The 20,325-nt window shown below is 38.9% G+C and overlaps 1 protein-coding gene across 1 annotated transcript in view; it reads left to right on the top strand.

Annotated features, from left to right (window-relative positions):
* Positions 1-19,816, top strand: part of LOC133623884 (sine oculis-binding protein homolog A-like) — a 51,358-nt gene extending 31,542 nt beyond the window's left edge. Inside the window, exons 5-7 of the mRNA XM_061987351.2 lie at positions 7,717-7,812; positions 14,604-16,484; positions 18,023-19,816. Coding sequence (XP_061843335.1) covers positions 7,717-7,812; positions 14,604-16,475 — 1,968 coding nt within the window. The 3' untranslated portion in view covers positions 16,476-16,484; positions 18,023-19,816. The remainder of the gene's footprint in view (positions 1-7,716; positions 7,813-14,603; positions 16,485-18,022) is intronic.
* The last annotated feature ends 509 nt before the right edge of the window (positions 19,817-20,325 follow it).

The following is a 20,325-nucleotide window of genomic DNA, read 5'->3' as shown; positions in this document are numbered from 1 at the left end:
GAGGTTTCTCCACTCCGGGTTCTTCGGACCACCAAGCACTGACATGACAGTTCCGTTTCAGGGTTTAGAACACTGTTTTATTTTGCAATATTTCAGTCTCTCCGGTGCTTTGTCTGTTTGGCTGTCTCTGTCTCTCGCTCCAACTCCACCACCTCTCTCCTCCCCGGCTGCTGCCTTTTAACAGAGCGACAGGCGATTAGATAAGCAGGCCCAGGTGGGCCATCTCCGCACCTGTCGCTGATCTCGCAGCCGGTCCTGGCACACCTCGCCTCGCTGCAGGTCCGCAGGCCACGCCCCCCTCCACACCCACACTTCTCTTTCGTAAAGTAAATTTATACAGTCGATATGGGCATCTACATCAACTATATGATTTGCCTAAGTAGCTGGACAGGACAAAAAAAAAAAAAGATAAGTTTAGGCTGTTCTGACCAATAAATGCAAGAAAGTTGGAAACTTGTGTCAAACAATGCCAAAGCGACAAATTATAAGGTTCATTTGGACAATAAGTCAAGCGCTCAGCTCCCCCTTTTTGCTTTAGGCTATGAAAAACCCCCACAAAAAAGGTATGATTAAGTATTATTTTCATAGACCATCTTAGAGCACCACAGTCGATCGAACATTTTTTAAGACGGGACTAAAAACCCACCTTTTTAGCACAGCTTTTATCTAATTTCTCTGCCTTCTTGTTTTTAAATACATTATATATACAATTTATCCAGTGCTTTCATGCTTTTATTTCTATTTTTATCTATGTTTCTGTCGTATCTAGTGTTTATCTAGTGTGTGTCTTGATTTCATTTCCATTTTAATTTTTTATTATATATTCTTACTTTTTTATTTTTATACTTTGTAGCACTTTGAGATTTTAACAAATATAAAGTGCGTTGCAAATGTAATTCATTATTATTATTATTTTTATTATATAATCTAGGCAAAACAATAACACCTTCGTGCAACATGCACAATTTTTTTTAATACAATCTGAATTGATCGGCAATTGTGCAGGTGTACTTAATGTTGTGACCGGGTGATACGATTAAATACGATACAATACGACTAAAATCAAGAGTAAGATTCCTAACTCAGTGTTGCAATTGTAGTGGAAAAGTTGTGCCCCGAGGTCAAAAAGGTTAAGAAGCCCTGATTTAGACCATAAGGAAGTGTTTTAAATAGAGATGTCCGATAATATCCGACTGCCGATATCATCGGCCGATAAATGCTTTAAAATGTGATATCGGAAATTATCGGTATCGGTTTCAAAAAGTAAAATGTATGACTTTTTTTGGTACCCGGACGTAGGGAGAAGCACAGAGCGCCAATAAATCTTAAAGGTGAGATCGGTAGGTTGTGAGTTCAAACCCCGGCCGAGTCATACCAAAGACTATACAAATGGGATCCATTACCTCCCTGCTTGGCACTCAGCATCAAAGGGTTGGAATTGGGGGTTAAATCACCAAAAATTATTCCCGGGCGCGGCCACCGCTGCTGCTCACTGCTCTCCTCACCTCCCAGGGGTTGATCAAGGGTGATGGGTCAAATGCAGAGAATAATTTCGCCACACCTAGTGTGTGTGTGACAATCATTGGTACTTTAACTTTATAATATCCACGGCTTTTCACACACACACAAGTGAATGCATCGCATACTTGGTCAACAGCCATACAGGTCACACTGAGGGTGGCCATATAAACAACTTTAACACTGTTACAAATATGCGCCACACTGTGAACCCACACCAAACGAGAATGACAAACACATTTCGGGAGAACATCCACACCGTAACACAACATAAACACAACAGAACAAATACCCAGAACCCCTTGCAGCACTAACTCTTCCGGGACGCTACAATATACACCCCCCGCTACCCCATACTCCCCCACCTCAACCTCCTCATGCTCTCTCAGGGAGAGCATGTCACAAAATCCAAGCTGCTGTTTTGAAACATGTTAAAAAAAAACAATGCACTTTGTGACTTCAATAATAAATATGGCAGTGCCATGTTGGCATTTTTTTCCATAACTTGAGTTGATTTTTTGGGGAAAACCTTGTTACATTGTTTACTGCATCCAGCGGGGCATCACAACAAAATTAGGCATAATAATCATACTTGCCAACCCTCCCGATTTTCCCGGGAGACTCACGAATTTCAGTGCCCCTCCCGAAAATCTCCCGAAGCAACCATTCTCCCGAATTTCTCCCGATTTCCACCCAGACAAGAATATTGGGGGCGTGCCTTAAAGGCACTGCCTTTAGCGTCCTCTACAAGCTGTTGTCACGCCCGCTTTTTCTCCAAACAAACAGCGGCACATAATATATGCCGCTTTTACACATACACAAGCGAATGCCATCCATACTTGGTCAACAGCCATACAGGTCGCTCTGAGGGTGGCCGTATAAACAACTTTAACACTGTTACAAATATGCGCCACACTGTGAACCCACACCAAACAAGAATGACAAACACATTTCGGGACAACTTCCACACCGTAACACAACATAAACACAACAGAACAAATACCCAGAACCCCTTGCAGCTCTAACTCTTCCGGGATGCTACAATATACACCCCCCGCTACCTCCTAAATTCCAAGTTGCTGTTTTGAGGCATGTTAAAAAAAAAAAATGCACTTTGTGACTTCAATAATAAATATGGCAGTGCCATGTTGGCATTTTTTTCCATAACTTGAGTTGATTTATTTTGGAAAACCGTGTTACATTGTTTAATGCATCCAGCGGGGCATCACAACAAAATTAGGCATAATAATGTGTTAATTCCACGACTGCACTGCAAAAACTGAAATCTAAGTAAAATTAAATATCTTAAATAAGGGTGATATTTGCTTATTTTCTGTCTGATGATATCATTCTTCTCACTAAGCAGATTTTATGTTAGAGTGTTTTACTTGTTTTAAGGGTTTTGGTCCTAAATGATCTCAGTAAGATATTACAGCTTGTAGCTGAGATTTGATGACCTATATTGAGTAAAACATGCTTGAAACTAGAATATCAACTGTTGCAAAGCTGTGTCATCAACACTCACAAGTATAAAACTACTTTTTTAAAGTAATCATTTCTTATTTCAAGTATGAAAAAAAAAATCATGATGCATATCATGATGTCAAGATAATGGCACTAGCATTTACTTCATTTAAGAATATTTTTCAACATATTGAGCAAAAAGGTCTCTTTTTTTTGTACCAAGAAAAGTGCACTTGTTATTAGTGAGAATATACTTATTTTAAGGTATTTTTGGGTTCATTGAGGTTAGCTAATTTTACTTGTTTTGGAAAGTCTTGACCAGCCGAATTTTCTTGTTCTATTGGCAGATAATTTTGCTCAGTTCAAATAAAATACCCTTCATTTTTGACTTTTTGCAGTGCGGTTAGTGCCTTTCAACGATGATCACAAACACAGATCCACTCTGGCTAATATTGATTTTATTGGAATCGGAAAAATCTTATCAATTCCCATCCTTCCATACACTAAAACATGCTTTTATTTCGTCAAACTATCATTTTGGGGCAATTTTGTCCTATATTCATGCAGTGTTTAGTGACCCCGACTTAATAAACAAGTCGAAAAACGTATTGGGGTGTTACCATTTAGTGGTCAATTGTACGGAATACACTGCAAAAACTGAAATCTAAGTACCGGTAAGATGAAATATCTCAAATAAGGGTGATATTTGCTTATTTTCTGTCTGATAAGATCATTCTTCTCACTAAGCAGATTTTATGTTAGAGTGTTTTACTTATTTTAAGGGTTTTGATCCTAAATGATCTCAGTAAGATATCACAGCTTGTTGCTGAGATTTGATGACCTATATTGAGTAAAACATGCTTGAAACTAGAATATCAACTGTTGCAAAGCTGTGTCATCAACACTCACAAGTATAAAACTACTTTTTTAAAGTAATCATTTCTTACTTCAAGCATGAAAAAAAAATCATGATGCCGAGCGCATATCATTATGTCAAGATAATGGCACTAGCATTTACTTCATTTAAGAATATTTTTCAACATATTGAGCAAAAAGGTCTCTTTTTTTTGTACCAAGAAAAGTGCACTTGTTATTAGTGAGAATATACTTATTTTAAGGTATTTTTGGGTTCATTGAGATTGGCTCATTTTACTTGTTTTAGAAAGTCTTGACCAGCCGAATTTTCTTGTTCTATTGGCAGATAATTTTGCTTAGTTCAAATAAAATACCCCTAATTTTTGTATTTTTTTTTTTCTTGTTTTTGAAAACTGACTTTTTGCAGTGCGGTTAGTGCCTTTCAACGATGATCACAAACCCAGATCCACTCTGGCTAATATTGATTTGATCAGAATCGGAAAAATCTTATCAATTCCCATCCCTCCATACACTAAAACATGCTTTTATTTCGTCAAAGTATCATTTTGGGGCAATTTTGTCCTATATTCATGCAGTGTTTAGTGACCCCGACTTAAACAAGTCGAAAAACGTATTGGGGTGTTACCATTTAGTGGTCAATTGTACGGAATACACTGCAAAAACTGAAATCTAAGTAAGATGAAATATCTCAAATAAGGGTGATATTTGCTTATTTTCTGTCTGATAAGATAATTCTTCTCACTAAGCAGATTTTATGTTAGAGTGTTTTACTTGTTTTAAGGGTTTTGGTCCTAAATGATCTCAGTAAGATATCACAGCTTGTTGCTGAGATTTGATGACCTATATTGAGTAAAACATGCTTGAAACTAGAATATCAACTGTTGCAAAGCTGTGTCATCAACACTCAGAAGTACAAAACTACTTTTTTAAAGTAATCATTTGTTACTTCAAGCATGAAAAAAAAATCATGATGCCGAGTGCATATCATTATGTCCAGATAATGGCACTAGCATTTACTTAACTTAAGTAAAACAATATAAAGACAGTTACATAGAAACTACTAATTAATGAAAATGAGTAAAAATAACTGTTAAATAGGGATGTCCGATAATGGCTTTTTGCCGATATCCGATATTCCGATATTGTCCAACTCTTTAATTACCGATACCGATATCAACCGATACCGATATCAACCGATATATACAGTCGTGGAATTAACACATTATTATGCCTAATTTGGACAACCAGGTATGGTGAAGGTAAGGTACTTTAAAAAAAAAAATAATAATAATAATAAGATAATTAAATTAAAAACATTTTCTTGAATAAAAAAGAAAGTAAAACAATATAAAAACAGTTACCTAGAAACTAGTAATTCATGAAAATGAGTAAAAATAACTGTTAAACAGGGATGTCCGATAATGGCTTTTTGCCGATATCCGATATTCCGATATTGTCCAACTCTTTAAATACCGATACCGATATCAACCGATATATACAGTCGTGGAATTAACACATTATTATGCCTAATTTGGACAACCAGGTATGGTGAGGATAAGGTACTTTAAAAAAAAAATTATAAAATAAAATAAGATAATTAAATTAAAAACATTTTCTTGAATAAAAAAGAAAGTAAAACAATATAAAAACAGTTACCTAAAAACTAGTAATTCATGAAAATGAGTATAAATAACTGTAAATAGGGATGTCCGATAATGGCTTTTTGCCGATATCCGATATTCCGATATTGTCCAACTCTTTAATTACCGATACCGATATCAACCGATATATACAGTCGTGGAATTAACACATTATTATGCCTAATTTGGACAACCAGGTATGGTGAAGATAAGGTACTTTAAAAAAAATAAAAAATAAAAAAATAAGATAATTAAATTAAAAACATTTTCTTGAATAAAAAAGAAAGTAAAACAATATAAAAACAGCTACATAGAAACTAGTAATTAATGAAAATGAGGAAAAATAACTGTTGAATAGGGATGTCCGATAATGGCTTTTTGCCGATATCCGATATTCCGATATTGTCCAACTCTTTAATTACCGATACCGATATCAATCGATATATACAGTCGTGGAATTAACACATTATCATGCCTAATTTGGACAACCAGGTATGGTGAAGATAAGGTACTTTTTTTTTTTAATTATAAAATAAAATAAGATAATTAAATTAAAAACATTTTCTTGAATAAAAAAGAAAGTAAAACAATATAAAAACAGCTACATAGAAACTAGTAATTAATGAAAATGAGGAAAAATAACTGTTAAATAGGGATGTACGATAATGGCTTTTTGCCGATATCCAATATTCCGATATTGTCCAACTCTTGAATTACCGATACCGATATCAACCGATACATACAGTTGTGGAATTAACACATTATTATGCCTAATTTGGACAACCAGGTATGGTGAAGATAAGGTACTTTTTAAAAAAATGTATAAGATAATTAAATTAAAAACATTTTCTTGAATAAAAAAGAAAGTAAAACCATATAAAAACATCTACATAGAAACTAGTAATTAATGAAAATGAGGAAAAATAACTGTTGAATAGGGATGTCCGATAATGGCTTTTTGCCGATATCCGATATTCCGATATTGTCCAACTCTTGAATTACCGATACCGATATCAACCGATATCAATCGATATATACAGTCGTGGAATTAACACATTATTATGCCTAATTTGGACAACCAGGTATGGTGAAGATAAGGTCCTTTTTTTTTTAAATTATAAAATAAAATAAGATAAATCAATTAAAAACATTTTCTTGAATAAAAAAGAAAGTCAAACAATATAAAAACAGTTACTAATTTTACTTGTTTTGGAAAGTCTTGACAAGACAAATGTTCCTGTTCTATTGGCAGATAATTTTGCTTAGTTCAAATAAAATACCCCTCATTTTTGTATTTTTTTTTCTTGTTTTTGAACACTGACTTTTTGCAGTGTGTATATATCGGTATCGGTTGATATCGGAATCGGTAATTAAGAGTTGGACAATATCGGGATATCGGCAAAAAAGCCATTATCGGACATCTCTAGCTTTAAACGTAGATTAAAAACATCGCAGGTCCGATGGCCAACGTTGGAACGTCTTTCCGTGAATATTTGCTGAGTATAAAATGGCGTGATGAAAGTCAAAGTTTACTGACGACGTATCATGTTCTGGTTAATGGAGGTGGGTCAGCCATTAGAGTGGTTTCAGTGTGTGGGACGAACCAAAACAAGGACTGTGAGAGACGGCTCTGATGCACACAACACCATTTGTCACCTTCCATTAAGACATGGATACACTCACTGGTGAGGTGAACGGCGACGAGCGGCCATATCGCCTTTCGCAATGTTGTTTAGGCTGAGTTTTTTAAGACGAAAAACGAGCAGACGGCGTGCAACAAGCCCTCTGCTTTTTCAGAGTCGAGGAGGGAAGCGGCGCGCTCGTCTTGTTGCTGCTTGTCTGAGAGGAAGGCCAGGAGGCCTGGGGCGAGGTGTCCACTTTCAGCGCATACCTTACCTTCAGCTGCCTCATGTGTCGTAACTCAACACCGCTCGGTGGGCCGGGGGAAACACGCTCAGACCCACAGCAGATCATCTTACACAAATCGGGAGGAATTTCCAATATTAATACTGGCAAGGCATTATTAATATGACAATACATCAGTTGCACATATCTCCCTGCTTGGCTGCAGAAGCGTATCTGATTTCCCTTTGCCGTATCGACCTTTAGGGTTTGATTCATTTGGTCTTGGATTGACTCCAGTATGATGTTTGGATTTGAAGTGTAAACCCAAGTTTGATGACTGTGGACGTCACATTGTGTGGTTTTCACCCACTAGGCCAGAGATGAAGACCTCCACGGCGAGAGATCCCCCAAGCACCCGCACACGGAGGACTCGCCCAGGCTGGTGATGAAGATAAACAGCAGTGTCCGAGTAAGTATTCTTATCTCGCAGACAGATGTTTTCATTTAAGTAAGGCTTCGTGTTTCTCAGTAACTCAGGAAATAAGATGTGGGGTTCCCCAAGGCTCAATTATAGGTCCCATTTTTTTCTTTCTTTACATGCTGCCTCTTTCCACACTGCAAAAAGTCAGTGTTCAAAAACAAGGGAAAAAACAGAAAAATGAGGGGTATTTTATTAGAACTAAGCAAAATTATCTGCCAATAGAACAAGAAAATTCGGCCTGTCAAGACTTTCCAAAACAAGTCAAATTAGCTAACCTCAATGAACCCAAAAATACCTTAAAATAAGTATATTCTCACTAGGGGTGTCCGATAATGGCTTTTTGCCGATATTCCGATATTGTCCGACTCTTTAATTACCGATATCAACCGATACCGATACCGATATATACAGTCGTGGAATTAACACATTATTATGCCTAATTTGGACAACCAGGTATGGTGAATATAAGGTCCTTTTTTTTAAAATTTATAAAATAAAATAAGATAAATAAATTAAAAACATTTTCTTGAATAAAAAGGAAAGTAAAACAATATAAAACAGTTACACTGAAACTAGTAATTCATGAAAATTAGTAAAAATAACTGTTAAATAGGGATGTCCGATAATGGCTTTTTGCAGATATCCGATATTCCGGTATTGTCCAACGCTTTAATTACCGATACCAATATCAACCGATATATACAGTCGTGGAATTAACACATTATTATGCCTAATTTGGACAACCAGGTATGGTGAAGATAAGGTACTTTAAAAAAAAAATGTATAAAATAGAATAAGATAATCATCTCCGGGTTGGGGAGGAGATCTTGCCCCAAGTGGAGGAGTTCAAGTACCTCGGAGTCTTGTTCACGAGTGGGGGAAGAGTGGATCGTGAGATCGACAGGCGGATCGGTGCGGCGTCTTCAGTAATGCGGACACTGTATCGATCCGTTGTAGTGAAGAAGGAGCTGAGCCGGAAGGCAAAGCTCTCGATTTACCGGTCGATCTACGTTCCCATCCTCACCTATGGTCATGAGCTTTGGGTCATGACCGAAAGGACAAGATCATGGGTACAAGCGGCCGAAATGAGTTTCCTCTGCCGAGTGGCGGGGCTCTCCCTTAGAGATAGGGTGAGAAGCTCTGTCATTCGGGGGGAGCTCAAAGTAAAGCCGCTGCTCCTCCACATCGAGAGGAGCCAGATGAGGTGGTTCGGGCATCTGGCCAGGATGCCACCCGAACGCCTCCCTAGGAAGGTGTTTCGGGCACGTCCGACCGGTAGGAGGCCACGGGGAAGACCCAGGACACGCTGGGAAGACTATCTCTCCCGGCTGGCCTGGGAACGCCTCGGGATCCCCCGGGAGGAGCTGGACGAAGTGGCTGGGGAGAGGGAAGTCTGGGCTTCCCTGCTTAAGCTGCTGCCCCCGCGACCCGACCTCGGATAAGCAGAAGAAGATGGATGGATGGATGGAAGATAATTAAATTTTAAAAAATTTCTTGAATAAAAAAGAAAGTAAAACAATATAAAAACAGTTACATAGAAACTAGTAATTAATGAAAATGAGTAAAAATAACTGTTAAATAGGGATGTCCGATAATGGCTTTTTGCCGATATCCGATATTCCGATATTGTCCAACTCTTTAATTACCGATACCGATATCAACCGATACCGATATCAATCGATATATACAGTCGTGGAATTAACACATTATTATGCCTAATTTGGACAACCAGGTATGGTGAAGATAAAGTACTTTTTAAAAAAAATTATAAAATAAAATAAGATAATTAAATTAAAAACATTTTCTTGAATAAAAAAGAGAGTAAAACAATATAAAAACAGTTACATAGAAACTAGTAATTAATGAAAATGAGTAAAAATAACTGTTAAATAGGGATGTCCGATAATGGCTTTTTGCCGATATCCGATATTACGACATTGTCCAACTCTTTAATTACCGATACCGATATCAACCGATACCGATATCAACCGATACCGATATCAATCGATATATACAGTCGTGGAATTAACACATTATTATGCCTAAGTTGGACAATCAGGTATGGTGAAGATAAGGTCCTTTTTTTTTTTTAAATTATAAATAAAATAAGATAATTAAATTAAAAACATTTTCTTGAATAAAAAAGAAAGTAATACAATATAAAAACAGTCACCTAGAAACTAGTAATTAATGAAAATGAGTAAAAATAACTGTTAATTAGGGATGTCCGATAATGGCTTTTTGCCGATATCCGATATTCCGATATTGTCCAACTCTTTAATTATCGATACCGATATCAATCGATACTGATATCAATCAATATATACAGTCGTGGAATTAATACATTATTATGCCTAATTTGGACAACCAGGTATGGTGAAGACAAGGTCCTTTTTTTTAAATTAACTAAATAAAATAAGATAAATTAATTAAAAACATTTTCTTGAATAAAAAAGAAAGTAAAACAATATAAAAACAGTTACATAGAAACTAGTAATTAATGAAAATGAGTAAAAATAAATGTTAAATAGGGATGTCCGATAATGGCTTTTTGCCGATATCCGATATTCCGCTATTGTCCAACTCTTTAATTGCCGATACCGATATCAACCGATATATACAGTCGTGGAATCAACACATTATTATGCCTAATTTGGACAACCAGGTATGGTGAAGATAAGGTACTTCAAAAAAAAAAAAAAAAAAATACAATAAGATGATTAAATTAAAAACATTTTCTTGAATAAAAAAAAAAGTAAAACAATATAAAAACAGTTACATTGAGACTAGTAATTAATGAAAATGAGTAAAAAGAACTGTTAAATAGGGATGTCCGATAATGGCTTTTTGCCGATATCCGATATTGTCCAACTCTTTATTTACCGATACCGATATCAACCGATATACACAGTCATGGAATTAACACATTATAATGCCTAATTTGGACAACCAGGTATGGTGAAGATAAGGTACTTTAAACAATTTTTATAAAATAAGATAAATAAATTAAAAACATTTTCTTGAATAAAAAAGAAAGTAAAACAATATAAAAACAGTTACCTAGAAACTAATAATTAATGAAAATTAGTAAAATTAACTGTTAAAGGTTAGTACAATTAGTGGAACAGCAGCATGCACAATCATGTGTGCTTACGGACTGTATCCCTTGCAGACTGTATTGATATATATTGATATATAATGTAGGAACCAGAATATTAATAACAGAAAGAAACAACCCTTTTGTGTGAATGAGTGTGAATGGGGGAGGAAGGTTTTTTGTGTTGGTGCACTAATTGTAAGTGTATCTTGTGTTTTTTATGTTGATTTAATTTACAAAATAAAAACAATACCGATAATAAAAAAAACGATACCGATAATTTCCGATATTACATTTTAAAGCATTTATCGGCTGATGATATCGGCAGTCCGATATTATCGGACATCTCTAATTCTCACTAATAACAAGTGCACTTTTCTTGGTAGAAATAAAAAAGAGACCGTTTTGCTCAATATGTTGAAAAATATTCTTAAGTTAAGTAAATGCTAGTGCCATTATCTTGACACAATGGTATGCGCTCGGCATCATGATTTTTTTTTTTTTCATGCTTGAAGTAAGAAATTATTACTTTAAAAAAAGTAGTTTTATACTTGTGAGTGTTGATGACACAGCTTTGCATCAGTTGATATTCTAGTTTCAAGCATGTTTTACTCAATATAGGTCATTAATCTCAGCAACAAGCTGTAATATCTTACTGAGATCATTTAGGACCAAAACCCTTAAAACAAGTAAAACACTCTAACATAAAATCTGCTTAGTGAGAAGAATTATCTTATCAGACAGAAAATAAGCAAATATCACCCTTATTTGAAATATTTAATCTTACTTAGATTTCAGTTTTTGCAGTGCACAATTACGCTGATGATACACAATTGTACGTTCCCGGGTCTCCTGATGACACGGGACCGATATATACCATTTTTAACTGCCTTTTTAGACATCAAGTCATGGATGGCAGTGGATTTCATGCATCTCAGCCAGGAAAAAAACAGTTTTTTTTACATATACCGTATTTTTTGGACTATAAGGCGCACTTAAAATCCTTTCATTTTCTCAAAACTCGACAGTGCGCCTAATGTACGGAATCATTTTGGTTGTGCTTACAGACCTCGAAGCTATTTTATTTTGGTACATGGTGAAATGATAAGTGTGACCAGTAGATGGCAGTCACACATAAGAGATACGTGTACACTGCAATATTACTCAAGTAAACAACACAAAAATGTTATATGTTTCATTGAAAATACAGAACATTACACACGGTGCTCAAAAATATACGAAAATGTTTTAGTACGACTTTGGTAAGCTATGAAGCCACACCGCTTGATGGATTGTACTGTGCTTCAACATACAAGTATTATTATGGTGTGTGTATAAGGTAAGACATATTATCTGGCGTTTTGTTTCGCAATATTATGCAAAAGCAACTTTTCTTACCTTCTGGTACCTGCTGATCTGTATTTGGGATCTGCATAAGTCCTGAAAATTTGCGCGCGTCCGCCTTTGTAGTCCGTACCGAGCTTCTTCTTTTTCTCTATCTTCTTGTTATGGGACATTCATCCTGCGCTGTTGCCATTTCTAATATAAAGTAGTGTAAAGTTCTTACTTATATCTGTCAGTAAACTCGCCATGAAAGCGCTAAAACATACCGGTGTAGTGAGTTTACATTATTCACCCAAGGAACTTAAGTTATTAGAGAGTTCCGGTCGGATGGTTTTTCACGGGACACATTTCCGGCGTTGTTGTTGCACTAGTGAGCCACGGATGAGGAGATGCTGCTCCGTTATTGATTGAAGTAAAGTCTGAATGTCATTAAAGCAGTTAGCTCCATCTTTTGACACTTCTTCCACCCCCGTCCTTGCACGCTACAAAAGATGACGGGGAGAAGACGCTGCCGAAGTTGAGCCACGTAAATAAGACCGCCCACAAAACGGCGCATCCGGAAGCGACTGCCAGAAAGCGGCTTGAAGATGATCTGTAAAACATAATCCGTGCAACATTTTGACCAAAGAACTACCATTTCATGTTATGTAGACCACACCAAGACTTTTACATTTAGAAAAAAATAAAAATAATATGACCCCTTTAATGCGCCTTATAATCCGTCGTGCCTTTTGTATGAAAATAAACCTGACTAGACCCGTTCATCGGCAGTGCGCTTTATAATCCGGTGCGCCCTATGGTCCGGAAAATACGGTAGATCCTAAAAGCCAGAAAAAGAAACTTGTACCAAAATTACAATGTTTTTTGTGTATTCTTCTCTTCTTTTTTTATACTGGTAAAGAGCACGTTGTGTTACAACTTGCCAGTCCATGAAAAGTGGTGTATAAATCCAGTTTGCTTGGTTGAGAAAATGACGAGATTATAAAATGCATATAACTTTTCACATTTAAGCAACCATTTTGTTATATAATCTCATGGGAGAATACTAAAAAATGACATTTAGATATAATAATACCTGCTGGAATTCATTTTCCCCTCCATAAAACCACAGTTCCCCCATGCAAGCAGCACTCATGCAGCCCAGACCATGATGCTACCCATTGGCGCTGTTAGGCCTATTTTAGGGGGGCTCAAGCCCCCCTAAAATATTCTTAAGCCCCCCTAAATTATTTGGTGTTATTTTTTTTTTACAAATACATATTCATTATAAAGTGGCCCGAATATGAGTTTAAATAAATCATATAACCTGTTATTATTCACTCAGTTTCCCCTCATTTCGTAGCGTAAGGTAGAGAGCCCCTTTAGTGCGTCGGTATCCAATCCATTCCACTTGTTCATATAGAAAATGCCCACATCGCTCAAATTCCAGTCCGCATTTTCTCTGCGACCTTGCTTGCGGTCCTGCAGGTGTACGAAGCACATTATCTTCCTTTACAATGAGTGAAGCTGCACGAAACCTTGTGTGTGCAATTGTAAATAATTCAGTTTTTAAGTTTTGTGTTTCTTGTAGAATCTATATAAAGTAATATACATTAGCCTATTGTTAAAATAATGAAAAAAACATCATTAAATATATTTGTCTTATTGTATTGTTACATTAATAGCTGTTGTATTATTATAGGATGGCTTGTTAAACATTTCATAGGATTTTCAGAGGGAGGAAAAACCAAGACATTTAATATAAAATGTAAAATGAATAAATACATAAAAAGAAAAAGAAAAAAAATGGTTAAAAGCCATCGTCCCGGGGAGCATTTCATTTCGTCCCGTGCATTTTTGAAAAAATAATAATAACAATGAAAAATTTCTAAGTCTTTGTTAGCCGTTTGTGAAGTTTTGTGCTCGTGCGTAACGTTCGCTCGCATCCTGTGCATCTCCTGGGGGCTAAGCCCCCACTGTCCTTAAAAGCTAGTGACGCCCCTGATGCTACCACCATGGGTCTTGACTGTGGGCAAGACCCAATTATCTTGCCACTTACACGTGTTGCAAGCAATGCAGAAAAGAATGGCTGTGTTGAGTTGTTTTCAGGATATGGTAAATCTATGCTCTACACGGTCTACTCTAAAGTAGTTTTTCCTTGCCCTGATGTGGGATCTGAGACGAGGATGTCGTTGTGGCTTGTGCAGCCCTTTGAGACACTCGTGATTTAGGGCTATATAAGTCAACTTTGATTGATTGATAAAGTATGTATAGGTTTTTATAGTATTGTGCCTCGAGAAGACACCGCATGGCTGTAATTAACGTCAATATAATGGCATGTTTTAGTGACCCTCCGCAGTCTCTCTCTCCTGTAATGCAGGTGTGCGATTGGTGCAAGCATGTCCGACATACCAAAGAATACCTGGATTTCGGATCTGGCGAAGAGCGACTCCAGTTCTGCAGCACAAAATGTCTCAATCAGTACAAGATGGATGTTTTTTACAGAGAAGCTCGCGCCGCTCTTACCTGTTCCAGCCCGGCTCGAGCTAGCTCGGAGGGGAGGCCGGACACCAGTATTGCCGGACAAAAGCTTCTCACTCCAGAGTCTTGGAATAACAGCAGTAGCACAGGGGATGCACATCATAGAAACATCTCCAATAAGGACTTACCAGAATCATCTTCCATCTCCCCATCAGAGTCATTATCGTCTTCATCTAAGCCTCCAGTCTCTGGACAAAGGACTTTGGACAGGCCCATCCAACCACTTCCTCAAGCTGTAGCAGTGTCGCCTCACCCTACTCTTATCCCATCTCCACATCCACACCACCCTTTAGATCATCAGCCGATTGCTCAAATGCCAATGCCCTTTATCAGACCTCCTCTTCATGCCCAGGGTCTCAGAAGCCCCTTTGCCCACCATCCAAGACAACCAGGCCCCTCTTCAAGCCCAATTCACAGACATCCACACTCTCCTCACCTTCAGCCTCCCACCTCCACCTCCATGAACCCACCAGGACTGATGCATCCCTTCCCTAGACCCTATTTCCCTGGCTTCCACTCCCCTCCGGTGAACATGTTACCCAGAGGCCCTGTCCCAATGCCTCCCATTATGAACTTTGGCATTCCCTCGTTTAGTCCACTCCTTCCACAACCCACTGTCCTGGTTCCTTACCCCATTTTTGTTCCTCTACCGATCCCAATACCCATTCCAATCCCTGTTCCAATGCCTCCCAAAACTAATCATGAAACCCCAAATCACAGCGGCGTTATACAACCTGTCCCAGACGGGCCAGATAGGTGTAGATCCATACCTTTCAGGGTTCCATCTCCTGGAGTATCCGAAGGAAACGCTCACTCGTTACACCACAAAGTGGGTGGAAACTTGTCACATGGTGACCCCAATTTCAAGGACCTGAGTTGGGTTAAATCAGAAAGGCCATTCCCATCCCCAACATCCACATGCCACAGTGGGACATCGTCCCCCAGAGCGCAGTACAACACATCCCCCTGCTCAACACGCAGCTCGGAAGGACTGATAGACTACAAACAACAGCAACAGTCAGAACGACAAGTTATACAAAGGGTACTACAAAGAACCCAAGTGAAGCTGGAACCTAATTCCAGGGGATTACAGGACTTCTCAGGGTTAGAGGAGTCACATACTGTTCAGAGTATCAAGTCAGGGTTCCATGACATCATTCGACCCCCTCAATCTCCTTCACATGACACCGTAATCCAAAATAAGGACTCTCATGTGTCACCTCCACCAAGCCCTACAGTTAACATCCACCCGTATGATGGCATGTCTTCTGTCCTAAAATCTCAGAACCAAGGTCCAAATGGGATGTCCTCTGTACAATCCACTGCAAGTGTAGACTCACTCTTACCCCAAAGAGTACCAGCACCCCCAACAGATCCTGCACTGACTGAGCAGGAATCTATAAAAGAAAATAAGTGCTCTGTTGTCAACCCTGCACGAGTTGAGGGTCCAATCAGTCAGTTAGAAGAATCTTTAGTTACGAATGCTGGAGAAGACCCCCATTTCCCAGATGAGGACCATGCCTACGCCCTGCCCACCGCACCAAAGACAGGCGGGAGTCCCACTCCGCTGCTCTTGCCTAAACTCAGGGACAAGGGTGGCTTGCGAGGCTCCGCTAATACACCCAGTTCTGGTGACATGGAGCCAGCCCTAAAGAGGAGATGCCTACGAATCCGTGATCAAAACAAATAACAGACTGAGGTAAGAAAGCTCATTTTAAACCGTGGTATGCCTGTTAAAAGTAATTTTGCTAAAGCTCATACATATCAATTTGCATCGTGGCAAGCAACGGCAGGCGAATTAAAAACCACCAATTATTCCAAATATCGCTTGACCGAGGACCGGAAAATGCGCGCACAGTCTCCCATAGGGGAAACTGAATCACAGGTCTCACATGGTCACTAAACAGCATGGCGCCTAAGAGAGAGAGATTCGTGGTTACCTGGCACTCCTCCGTGCTCTAGGGTTACAACAAGGGAAGGAGGTGAAGGGCACGGGCAGTGAGAGTCACTTTGAAAGGCGATCACTTTCGACACAACCTGACAGTCACAATGCTCTGGCGGCATGCCAGGATGCCTTTGACTCTGAAAAATAGCGTGTGTGTGTTCAACATAAACTTTTATCCGGGGCGGTGCACGAGGCACAAGAATAGACTCTGTCAACCAGACAGATCAAGCAAGGTTCATCAACAAACTTATTTCAATGCCAATGTGGAGATAGTCAGAAGAGGTCCTGTTACTAGAAGACCCAGCTGGGAAACAGCTGCGAGGCTTCACATATGGACAAAACCAGACTTTCGCGCTCCTATTGATATTTTCCTCCGTCTGCAATCACAACTACTGTCCACTGCCAACCAGATGTTAAGTAAAGGAGAACAGCTTTCTTCCTTTGGACCCATTTTTTTTTTACTTGCTGGGTTGGTAGTCCAAATGTCTGTCTGTAACACCACCCGTGCGTCCGCACCCACTGGTACCTCGCCATATTGAGATCATGTTACCGCATCGCTGTATGTCCTGAGATTAATTCGCTGATATTTCAAACCTGGTTTTTAATTTCAACTGCACTGCTTTTCCACTGCACGTTGTCCCTCAAAAGGGCAGAAGTCAACTCAGTAAAAGCTTTTTAAAAGGCCGGCCGTTGACACGGAATATGCATAAACCGTAAGCAGTTTTTTGTCCCGAAGGTTGGCTTCTACTAAAGAGTGTTGTCATTTGTTGTGGTTTCAAGTGTTCCCTTAGTAACCGATACATATGAAATCACGGCGTGCTGCCTGTGTCGTGCAGACGGATTTATAGCCCCGTGTTGCGTGTAACGGGAGCTGGCCGCTGCCCTATGTCAATGGCTTTAGCTTGCCACCTACCGTCCTGTCCTATTGTCATTCTTTTGAAATATCTCTAACTCTGACACAAACGGCACCGGACTGGGGCAGGGGCGGTGGATTTCGGCTCAGGAAACTTTTCTGTCTAAGTTTATTCGGGATACTTTATAGGCTTGTGTAATCTGAACACACCACTTGAGTATTCGCTGAGCTTTTGAAACAGGGGGAGTACAGAACACTGTGAGCATGGGCCTGTTTGCATTTAATATGCATGTGCGTGAAGGGGGCCAGATGTTTTTGGTTTGATTGTGTAAGGTATCACTCTGGTGTCGACTAGACTGAAAGTGTATATATGACATTGCTGAACAAATAAAGTCAATGTATGTTTAAACTTATCCTCTTCTGGTTCCTGAATGAACAGCAGCCCTGTTCGACACAGCATGGCAGTGCCAGATTCAGTACCACGCCCTCTTGTGGACGACGCCAGTGTTAACACCTTCCCCGCCCTGCTCCCAACAGCCCACCAGTGTGCGGACCCGCAGGGTGCCAAAGCCGGAAGCATCCCACACGGCTACACGATCACAAGTCTTCTTGGACCAAAACAAGTGGCGTGTCCAAGGACTGTTTGATACAGACCGTCCCTTGAAGTGTGCCCAGATGCCCTCATCGTGGTCTTCCTCCTCCTCCTTGCTCCACACTGATCAGCCCTGTGTGGTCTTCTCAGATGGAGCCCGAACATGATCTCTTTCCAGGGGAAACGGCTTGTTTTCTCTGCCCAGCTTGCACAAAGAGCCACATTGTTCCTCTCCCCCGTATACCACACGGACTCCCCACTTGAGGTTTTGGGTTACCTGGCCGACGGGGCTCAGACTTCAGGAGGAGGAGGTTTTTATTTTTTTGACCGACAGCTAGTAATATAGGATTCTCTTCTCCTCTCCATCTCCCCTGCCCAATCTAAATACACTCGGGTTCTGAGGTTTGAGTTCCTCACTATCCACCATGCTTGTTCAGGGATGGATGAGATGAGAAAAGGGCTTTTTGGTTAAGACTGATGACTGAGCAGTTTATGACTAGATGTTAAATAATGTATAATAACAGAGATTATAAGACAGACTGACCTACTGATCACTTTAGTGGTCCTGATGATGCATTCATTCAACATTTGGATAGGAAATCATATTTCTAGAAGGGAGGGGCATTTGAATACATTTCCTTGATCAGCTATGGAAAAAAAACTATTAACCGACTACTACATTGACCTAAATATTAGACCAGGCCTGGGCAATTATTTTGACTAAGGCAGTGTTTTTTTCAACCACTGTGCTATGAGATACAGTCTGGTGTGCCGTGGGAGATTATGTCATTTCACCTAATTGGGTTAAAAATATTTTTTGCAAACCAGTAATTATAATCCGCAAATGTGCCATTGTTGAGTGTCGGTGCTGTCTAGAGCTCAACAGTGTAATACCCTTCCATATCAGTAGGTGGCAGCAGGTAGCTAATTGCTTTGTAGATGTCGGGAACACGGTTCGTCGTGATCACAATATGCGGGAGGCAGGGTGCAGGTAAAAAGGTATCTAACACTTAAACCAAAAATAAAAAAAAGGCGAGTGCCGCTAAGAAAAGGCATTGAAGCTTAGGGAAGGCTATGCAGAACGAAACTAAAACTGAACTGGCTGCAAAGTGAACAAAAACAGAATGCTGGACGACCGCAAAGACTTACAGCGCGTGGAGCAGACGGCGTCCACAAAGTACATCCGTACATGACATGACAATCAACAATGTCCCCACAAAGAAGGGATAGCGTCCGCACAACTTAAATAGTCTTAATTTGCGAAAACAAAGCCGGTGCGGGGAACAGCGCTCAAGGAAGACATGAAACTGCTACAGGAAAATACCAACAGAAGAGGAAAAAACACCAAAATAGGAGCGCAAGACAAGAACTAAAACACTACACACAGGAAAACACCAAAAAAACAAAATTACACCTACTTTGAGACGAGAGCTATATTGATGCATGGTTGGTTATTAGAGATGTCCGATAATATCGGCCGATAAATGTGTTCAAATGTAATATCGGAAATTATGGGTATCGTTTTTTTTTATTATCAGTATCGTTTTTTTTTTTTTTTGTTTTTTTTAATTAAATCAACATAAAAAAACACAAGATTAATGCACCAACCCAAAAAAAACTCCCTCCCCCATTTACACTCATTCACACAAAAGGGTTGTTTCTTTCTGTTATTAATATTCTGGTTCCTACATTATATATCAATACAGTCTTCAAGGGATACTGTCCGTAAGCACACATGATTGGTCCACTAATAGTACTAACCTTTAACAGTTCATTTGACTAATTTTCATTAATTACTAGTTTCAATGTAACTGTTTTTATATTGTTTTACTTTCTTTTTTATTCAAGAAAATGTTTTTAATTTATTTATCTTTTTTTATTTATTTAAATTTTTTTTAAAGTACCTTATCTTCACCATACCTGGTTGTCCAAATTAGGCATAATAATGTGTTAATTCCACGACTGTATATATCGGTTGATATCGGTATCGGTAATTAAAGAGTTGGACAATATCGGATATCGGCAAAAAGCCATTATCGGACATCCCTATTGGTTATGGTTTGAATTCATATCCAACAATTGCGAGAACTACTTTTTCGTCAATATTGGCTACTGAGTTAAAAAAAAAAAAGTTTTCTGCTGGTGGTGTG

The sequence above is a fragment of the Nerophis lumbriciformis genome, linkage group LG26 (genome assembly GCF_033978685.3).
Source record: "Nerophis lumbriciformis linkage group LG26, RoL_Nlum_v2.1, whole genome shotgun sequence".
NCBI classification, from domain to species: Eukaryota; Metazoa; Chordata; class Actinopteri; order Syngnathiformes; family Syngnathidae; genus Nerophis; species Nerophis lumbriciformis.
The sequence above is the reverse complement of the archived record's forward strand: the minus strand, read 5'-3'. Positions and strand labels throughout refer to the sequence as shown.